We start from the raw sequence: 8,945 nt of genomic DNA, 5'->3' as shown, positions 1-8,945 counted from the left end.
CTGAGGCAAAAGAATCGCTTGAACACAGGAGGCAGAGGTTACAGTGAGCCAAGATCACACCATTGCACTCCAGCCTGGGCAACAAGAGCAAAACTCTGTCACAAAACAAAACAAAACAAAAAAAGAAGTCCTCATTTCCTCAGAGAACCTCTCCTTGACGTTCAGACTAAGGCCTCCTAGTCTCCATGTTTTATTTTTCTTTTCTTTTCTTTTCTTTTCTTTTTTTTTTTTTTTTTTTTTGAGACGGAGTCTCGCTCTGTAGCCCAGGCTGGAGTGCAGTGGCCGGATCTCAGCTCACTGCAAGCTCCGCCTCCCGGGTTCACGCCATTCTCCGGCCTCAGCCTCCTGAGTAGCTGGGACTACAGGCGCCCGCCACCTCGCCCGGCTATTTTTTCTATTTCTTAGTAGAGATGGGGTTTCACCGTGTTAGCCAGGATGGTCTCGATCTCCTGACCTCGTGATCCGCCCATCTCGGCCTCCCAAAGTGCTGGGATTACAGGCTTGAGCCACCGCGCCCGGCCTCTTTTTTTTTTTTTTTTTTTTGAGACAGTCTTGCTCTGTCGCCGAGGCTGGAGTGCAGTGACGTTATCTTGACTCACTGCAAGCTCTGCCTCCCAGGTTCACACTATTCTCCTGCCTCAGCCTCCTGAGCAGCTGGGACTACAGGCGCCCGCCACCACACCCGGCTAATTTTTTTTGTATTTTTAGTAGAGACGGGGTTTCATCACGTTAGCCAGGATGGTCTCGATCTCCCGACCTCGTGATCTGCCTGCCTCGGCCTCCCAAAGTGCTGGGATTACAGGCGTAAGCTACTGCTCCCAGCCAGTCTCCATGTTTTCACAACTCTCTGATTCTCCTTTATCAGTGCTTCCAACTATCCACTTATTAGTTAGTCTTTGATGGATGTCTGCTTCCCTATGGGACTGTGGGCACCAAGAGGGTAGGAACCAGAGTGTTTCTGCTCATCAAGACAACTCAATGCTTGGCACAGTGCCTGGTACATTGCTAGTGCACAGTGAATGTTTGTTGAATAAATGAATAATAAGTAACTTTCAAAGGGGGTTCTTAGGTGGAGCTTTAATGGGAAGCGTCAGTGCCATTGCCTGGGCTCTGGGGACAGCTGTGAGTCCAGATCTCATGGCTTCTGTTCAGGGCCCTGTCCACATCCAGCCTCTGACCTTGTGCCCAAAGGCCATGCAGGCAAAAAGAGGTGGAAGAGTCTTCTCCTAGAGGGAGGTAGTGCGAAGGTGGCATTAGAAGAGTAAGGTGGCTCAGATTCAGAATCTTCTCCCCACTTTTCCACTCCTTCAACCTGAGTTTTCAGAAGCACTACCTCCCACTGCCCACTATCTTCTTCTTGTGGCCTATTCTTCTTCCCTCCCAGAGGTTTCCTTCCCCTCAAAATGTGCCCCCTTCCTTGAGCTGTTTCCAATGGTGTGCTCATGAACTTGAACATCATTCTCTCTTACCTGGTAAAGCCCCCAGGAAGAGACGCCCTTGAGGCTTGGCCCAGAGGTTAAGGAGGGAAGCCAAGCCTAAGGGAGGCAGGGCAAGGACCTCCATCTTTGGTCCTTGGCTCAAGACCACCCTGGACATACTCAGCTTCAGCTGAAGAGGGAGTCCCAAGACCAGGGGCAGATCCATCCCTGGGCCCGACCCAGAAGACAGCACCACCTTCTGCAGAGTGTGTGGGAAAGGGACGATAGAGAGGGAGGGAAGAATGAGCAGGGACTACTGACTGTGGCCTCACCCCTAGCTGCCTTAATTCTGCCTCTTCGCTATGCCTCCACCTACTGGCCATTTTCACCACTTAAATCCTGCCCTAATTTTTTTTGGCTTGACCCTTTTTGAAACCACACCTACCCCAAGTAAATAAACAGTCTAAGTCAAAACTGTTTGCTTGCTGTGGGCAGCTTCAAGATATGTCCCTCGCCCCTACCGCCCACCTGAGTGCCATCCGTAAACCTTATTTTTATTTTATTTTATTTTTTGAGACGGGGTCTCACTGTGGTCCAGGTCAGAGTGCAGTGGCACCATCATATATCACTGCAGCCTCAAACTCCTGGGCTCAAGTAAACCTCCTGCCTCAGGCTCCTAAGTAGCCAGGGCAGCAGACATGTGCTACTATGCCTGGCTAATTTTTTTTTTTTTTTTTTGACAGAGGTCTCTGCTATGTTGCCCAGGCTGATGTCAAACTCCTGGCCTCAAGTGATCCTCTGGTCTTGGCCTCCAGCACCTGGGATTACAGGCATGCACCACCATGCCTGGCTAATTATTAATGAAAAACAATTTTGTGGAGCCAGAGTCTTGCTATGTTCCCTGGGCTGGAAGTCTTCCTAATATTGACATTTTGGACTCCCCTCTTCCCTCATTGCTCCAGGCTCCACTGAATACAGGCAGCGCCCCATTGTCCCCCTTTACTTGATCTTGAAGGTGGAGACTGAGCCAAGATGGGTTCTCCGGTGTCCCAAGAGAAAGAAGGTGGCCTGAGCCTGCTGCCTGCTTGAGTCCCAGGTCCAAAGAGAAGGCCCAGGGCTCTGCATGAGGCTGGGGAATGTCTGTGGGGAGAAATGATTATCCTGAGGCCTCAAAGCTGGAGCTTCAAGGAGGAAAGGGGCCAGTGGTGGAAGGAGACAGAGGCAGGCTGAGCTGGCCAGGGTGGGAAAAACACACTCCAAGGAAATCTACCTTGGAGATTGAATTCTGCATGAGTCCCTGGAGGGAGAAATATCCCGGGATTTGATTCTACATCACAGCTTCTGAGGCTAGTGGGGGCAGATGCTGAGATCTCGGCCTGTTTGTCCAGCCAGGAATCCCGGCGCAGGCAGCCATCCAGGGCAGGAACTAGCTGGAGTGTGACAGAGGTAAGATATGGGGATGTAGAAATCAGGGCATCGGAGCCCCAGTCCTGGCCACTCTGCCCTCAGTTTACTCTCTTCCGAGCATTTGGCCTCCCTCTTGCAGCTCTCAACCCATCCCCTCTCCCTAAAATCTTGGACTTAGATTCCCATGGCCACCCACCCAGCAGTGCTTTACGGAGCCTTGGCTAGGGTTCCACCCCTGGGATGTAGTTACCGGCAACCGAAGGTTGGAAGCGGGGAAGAACAGACCCCCAAGCGCAATCCTCATGATGGGATGGCGTTTGCTGGTCAGGGGCCCAGAGACCTGTCTCAGGCGCAGCACCTCCTCCCCATCCACCTTCAGTAGCACAGAGTCCCCATCCATCTTGACTTCCACCTGCAGGAAGGTGGGAAGCAGAATCAGAGGACCCTGGGATCTGTCTCTGCCACCTTCCTGTGAGGCAGCCTAGTACTATAGTGGAAAGAACATGCCTTAAAGAAGCAGCTAGCATCCTTGGCCGTGGGTCAGTCAGGTCTTGTCACTTATGTACTGACTGAGCTTTAGAATTCCCATCAGAAAAGATGGGGCCAAGAATAGCTACTTTGTGGGAGTTCCTGTGGATTAAATGAGATGACAGTGGTAAAGGGATGCCCAATAACTTGGTTTCGTTCCCTTTCCTCAGACCAGCTCCAGACATCCCTCCCTTGAGGACCAGAGCTAGCTTACCTGGTGCCATCTCCCGTCATCCAGTCGTGGTCCAGCACCCACCGTAAGTTGGGCCCAGTAATTGTGCAGTTGGATCTCAGGCCTGCCGTCCCGAAGTCCCAGCATAAACCAGTCATCCTTAGGGTTGGTATCCCCATAAAAAATCACTCCCTCTGGGTCCCAGGTTCGAACCTCAAAGGAGGAGGAGGTTCTGGAAGGACTCAGAAGGAAAAGATTGTGTATGTCATGTGCCCTTTGAGAGCCAGTGAGGGTTTGGGGACACGGTGTTCACAGATAAGGAAAGGAAGACAGGGAAAAGAGAACAGCTGATGGAGACGGGGCAGAGCCAGGGGACTGGGTCAAGGGCTAGGTCAACCCCATACTTTGTGATCTTGGTGAGGTCAAAGGTCATGACAGCGGCAGGCTCTTGTCCTGGGCCATTGCTGAGGTGGACAGCCGGAGGGTCCTGGGCCCTCTATCAGAAAGAGAAAACAAACAAGGCTGAGTAGGGACATGTCAGAGACAGACAGAGGGAGAGGCCCTGCTACAGGGCCAGAGGAGGAGAGAAGGGAAGACTGCATGAACTGAGAGCCCTGTCCCGCTCCTGCACCTGGGTGGGGAGAACAGGTCTCAGGGCCCATCCCTGGTGGGTGTGATGCAGTAGTAGCAACAGCAGCAACAGCAGCCGGCGCGAGGTGGCCATTGGGCCTCTGGTCTCCATAATCAGCCACTGTCCACTCGGCGGCTCAGACAACTCTTGGGAGAATGTGTAGAGGCAGGCAGCCTTGTGTGTAGGCGGTGGAGGGTTAAAGGTTGCCCGGGGGGAGGGGGTAAAGGAAACAGGGGCACTGACCCTTGACCCCTGCCCAGGGGCCCAGTCACAAGACCCAGCTACCACCCCTCTGGGGATCAATGGGGTGAAGGACAGAGTCCCCTCCACTATCATCCTCCACTGCCTAGAAAATTTCTGAACTGGGAGAGGATATTCCGTCTCCCCTCTCCTCCTCTAGGGCCTGGTCTAGGTCCTCCAAGATTTCCGTCCACGTGGGGAGGCTGCATTCACAGGCCTGTGGTCTAGAGACAGGCCTGCCCTGCGTCCCAAGTAGCATCCTGTATCAGGACTAGAAATGAGATAATGGAATCCTAAATTTCTAGCGGAGTGACCTTGGGCAAGTCACTTCACCTTTGTGCTTCAGCATTCTTGTCTGTAAAATGAGGAAAATAATATTTTACAGGGTGACTGTGAAAGAAGTTCATTGAGAAAATGCAGGCACAGTGCCTGGCATCTGGTCTGAACTCCTCCCCCAGTCTTTTCCCAGGCCTCTGAGGCCTGTCTGCCAGGAAGGTATTGTCTGTGTGTATGATTCAGTGAATATTAAGAAGGGACCTACCCCCGCCTCCCAGTTATCTTCCCTTATCCATTTATTACGGGGCCTAAACAGTCTAGCAGTAGAAATTCATCACCCACTCCCTGACCCATTTTATTTTATTTTATTTTATTTTATTTTATTTTATTTTATTTTATTTTAGACAGAGTCTTGTTCTGTCACTCAGGCTGGAGTGCAGTGCCGTGATCTCGGCTCACTGCTGCCTCTGCCTCTCGAGGCACCCTCTCAAGCGACCCTCCTATCTCAGCCTCCTGAGTAGTTGGGACTACAGGTGCACGCACCACCATGCCCAGTTAATTTTTTTGTATTTTTAGTAGAGATGGGGATTTCACCATGTCGGCCAGGCTGGTCTCAAACCTCTGACCTCAAATGATCCGCCCACATCAGCCTCCCAAAGTACTTGGATTACAGGCGTTAGCCACAAGGCCCAACCCTCCCTGACCCATTTTATTTTATTTATTTATTTTGAGATGGAGTTTCACTCTTGTTGCCCAGGCTGGAGTGCAATGGCACAATCTCGGCTCACTGTACCCTCCACCTCCCAGGTTCAACCAATTATCCTGTCTCAGGATCCCGAGTAGCTGGGATTAAAGGCATACGCCATCACACCTGGCTAATTTTTGTATTTTTAGTAGAGAGGGGATTTCACCATGTTGGTCAGTTTGGTCTCAAACTCCTGATCTCATGTGATCCACCTGCCTCTGTCTCCCAAAATGCTGGGATTACAGGCGTGAGCCACTGCGCCACCCCGTGACCCATTTTAAAATGCAAATGACAGACCAGGCTCGGTGGCTCACATCTGTAATCCCAGCACCTTGGGAGGCTGAGGCAGGCAGATCACTTGAGGTCAGGAGTTCCAGACCAGCCTGGCCAACATGGTGAAACCCCATCTCTACTAAAAATACAAAACTTAGCCAGGTGTGGTTGCCCATGCCTGTAATCCCAGCTACTCCGCAGGTGAGGCAGGAGAATCGCTTGAACCCGGGAGGGAGAGGTTGCAGTGAGCCGATATCGCACCACTGCACTCCAGCCTGAGTGACAGAGTGAGAATCCGTCGGAAGGAAGGAAGGAAGGAAGCAAGGAAGGGAGGGAGGGAGGAAGGAAGGAAGGAAGGAAGGAAGGAAGGGAGGAAGGAAGGAAAAAAAAAAAAATTAGCCAGGTGTGCCGGTGCGCGACTGCAGTCCCAGCTACTCCAGAGGCTAAGGCAGGAGGATCGCTTGAACTCGGGCGGTGGAGGCTGCAGTGAGCGGAGATCGCGCCACTGCACCCCAGCCTGGGCGACAAAGCAATACTCCATCTCCAAAAGTAAATAAATAAATAAATAAAACATTTTAAAAATGCAAATGCCGCCGAGATGTAACACTTCATCCTACTCAAGAGCTGCAGGAAACAGCTTTCAGAGCTGGGGGTCTTAAGGCTTACCCAGGGTCTGGGGGGCTGAGTGAGCCTGAGGCTAAAGCAGGTTATCACCGCATACGTCAATTTAAAAAGCACTGCCGGGGAGCCTTTGAACCACGGGGTAACTCGATCGAGGTTGGGACACCCAAACAACCGCAAGGAAGCCGCCGCACTCCAACCTTGACCTCTACCCAGGGGCCCAGTCACAAGATCCAGCTGTCGGGGGTGGGACTTGGGGGGGCGGGGCTGCGCCTGTTCTCCAAGCTGATTGGCTGACGGTTGTGCCCCCTGCTGCGACAGAATTCGAGGGGGTGGGGCTTTGCCCCGCAGTGAGGACCTCCTCGCTGGCCCACTCTCTCCGCCCTGACTGCACCGGAATCCCAGCCCCACTTCGCAGGCCGCTGCTACCCCGCCGTCCCGGCCACTCCCGCCACCCCGCTCTCCCAGGCTCTTCAGGATCCAAGCTCGTAGGCCCTTTAAAGGGTCTTGTTGCCGTTTGCGGGGCTGTGAGACTTTGGTCCTAGACAGTGGGGATCCGGATGGCTTCCGTGCGGATCCGAGAGGCCAAGGAGGGAGACTGTGGAGATATCCTGAGGCTGATTCGGGTGAAGAGAGGAGAGAGGGGAGAGGGCCGGAAACCAGGGGGTCAGAGTGACGCGGCCAGAGCGGGGGCGCAGGAGGAGGGGGCGGGGGGAGGGGCTCGCCTTGGGACCCTGCTCGGGGAGCAGCGGGGCCCTTCTGCCCAAATCCAGCCTCCGTACCCACGCCTTAGGAACTAGCCGAGTTCGAAAACCTCTCGGATCAGGTGAAGATCAGTGAAGAAGGTGGGGACTCAGCACCCAGGTTCTGGCGGAGGCTGGGGAGGAAATGAGGGATGGGTTCCCCAGGCGACAGCTCCAGGCTGGGCATAGACCCAGGTCCTCTTTCTCTATCTCTTTGTCACAACTCCAATCTCGGCAGCCCTGAGAGCAGATGGCTTTGGAGAGAATCCTTTCTATCACTGTTTGGTAGCAGAGATTCTTCCAGCGTCCGGGGAGCTACTGGGTAAGAGCAGCTGGGCCTTAGAAGTCCACCTCTCCAGCCGTCCTCAGAGGTCTCCCCACAGGCTCCCAGAAGCCGTACTCCTCTTTTCTCTCTCTCAGGGCCCTGCGTGGTGGGCTATGGAATATACTACTTCATCTACAGTACATGGAAGGGACGCACCATTTATCTGGAGGATATCTATGTGATGCCGGAATATCGGGGTACTGGACAGAAGCTGAGGCGGGAGTGGGAACGAAGCACCCCACACACCCCACCATCATCCCCGGTCCCCAGATCCCAGCCTGTGTCCTTTTCTGATTCCCTTCAGCTCAAAAAATAGATATTTTTTGCCTCTTTCTCTCCATAACAGGTCAAGGGATTGGTTCCAAAATAATCAAAAAGGTGGCTGAGGTGAGGAGAGGGGTGGGGGTGACAAGTGAGGACCTAAAGAAGCAAGGGTATATGGAGGGGGAGGACCCGGGTTGAATGAGGGAGGGAGAAAACCTTTTCCTTTTTTGACCCCAGAAAAGTTAGTGATGTCTTCTCCCACAGGTGGCCTTGGATAAGGGCTGCTCCCAATTCCGCCTGGCTGTCCTGGACTGGAACCAGAGGGCCATGGACTTGTACAAGGCCCTAGGAGCCTGCGATCTGACGGAAGCTGAGGGCTGGCACTTCTTCCGCTTTGAAGAAGAGGCGATGAGAAAGTTGGCAGGAAAGTGACACCATCCCCAGGGGGATCTCTCTCTTGAGTTTCTCCTTCCCCACCAGCTCAAGCACTCTTCAGAAACTATTTCCACAAACACTGACGCTGAGGCCTCCCTGGAGGAAGGAGGGTTGGGGGTGCCTATCCTCAAGTACTGGAAGAGTAGAATTGAGGGAGAGACCTTTCTTCCTTGTTGAGGGTGAAAAATAAATAAGAATTGCATGACCTGATGTGGCGTTGGGTCTTTTCTTCTCTTTTCTTTTTTTCTTTTTTTTTTTTTTTACAGAGTCTCTGTCCCCCCGGCTGGAGTGCAGTGGCGTGAACTCAGCTCACTGCAACCTCTGCCTCATGGGTTCAAGCAATTCTTCTGCCTCAGCCTCCCGAATAGCTGGTACTACCGGTGCACACCACCATGCCTGGCTAATTTTTGTATTTTTAGTAGAGACGGTGTTTCACCATGCTGGCCAGGCTGGTCTGTAACTCCTGATCTTGTGATATGGCCGCCTCAACCTCGCAAAGTGCTTGTATTACTGGTGTGAGCCACCGCGCCCAGTCCAAAGTCTTTTTTTAGTTTTTTTAATTTTGTGTCCCCAAGCTGGAGTGCAATGGTTGGATCTTGGCTCACTGCAACATCCGCTTCCCGGTTTCAAGCGATTCTCCTGCCTCAGCCTCCTGAGTAGCTAGGATTATAGGCACCTGCCACCACATGTTAATTTTTGTATTTTTGTATTTTTATCAGCCCACCTCGGCCTCCCAGAGTGCTGAGATTACAGGCGGGAGCCACCGTGCCCAGCCCAACAGTCTGTATTCTCAATCTGGTGTGCCCGACAAAAGCTCACACCTGGCCGGGCTCAGTGGCTCATGCCTGTGATCCCAGCACTCTGGGA

General features: G+C 52.9%; 2 protein-coding genes across 7 annotated transcripts; one reads left to right on the top strand and one right to left on the bottom strand.

Moving 5' to 3' along the window:
- Positions 1 to 998: 998 nt before the first annotated feature.
- Positions 999 to 6,534, bottom strand: SHBG (sex hormone binding globulin). Of its 6 annotated transcripts, none has more exons than XM_021928684.2 (9): positions 6,357 to 6,534; positions 4,157 to 4,330; positions 3,930 to 4,021; positions 3,568 to 3,766; positions 3,076 to 3,237; positions 2,689 to 2,848; positions 2,422 to 2,558; positions 1,470 to 1,677; positions 999 to 1,226 (listed from the first exon to the last, which is right to left on the bottom strand). In XM_021928684.2, exons 2-9 carry the CDS (start codon positions 4,265 to 4,267, stop codon positions 1,078 to 1,080), a joined length of 1,218 nt encoding a protein of 405 aa, XP_021784376.1. In that variant the 5' UTR covers positions 4,268 to 4,330; positions 6,357 to 6,534; the 3' UTR covers positions 999 to 1,077. The 6 variants fall into 6 exon arrangements, with proteins under 6 accessions (XP_021784376.1, XP_021784378.1, XP_021784377.1 ...); XM_021928686.2 differs by having other exon boundaries at positions 3,568 to 3,757; XM_021928685.2 differs by having other exon boundaries at positions 4,157 to 4,302.
- A 121-nt stretch (positions 6,535 to 6,655) lies between these two features.
- On the top strand, positions 6,656 to 8,288 carry SAT2 (spermidine/spermine N1-acetyltransferase family member 2). Its single transcript, XM_003912267.2, has 6 exons — positions 6,656 to 6,937; positions 7,105 to 7,156; positions 7,293 to 7,376; positions 7,475 to 7,576; positions 7,726 to 7,766; positions 7,908 to 8,288. The coding sequence occupies exons 1-6, from the start codon at positions 6,872 to 6,874 to the stop codon at positions 8,073 to 8,075; spliced, it is 513 nt and encodes a 170-aa protein (XP_003912316.2). The 5' UTR covers positions 6,656 to 6,871; the 3' UTR covers positions 8,076 to 8,288.
- The last annotated feature ends 657 nt before the right edge of the window (positions 8,289 to 8,945 follow it).

The sequence above is a fragment of the Papio anubis genome, chromosome 17 (genome assembly GCF_008728515.1).
Source record: "Papio anubis isolate 15944 chromosome 17, Panubis1.0, whole genome shotgun sequence".
NCBI lineage: Eukaryota > Metazoa > Chordata > Mammalia > Primates > Cercopithecidae > Papio > Papio anubis.
This window is presented reverse-complemented; position numbering and strand designations above follow the sequence as displayed.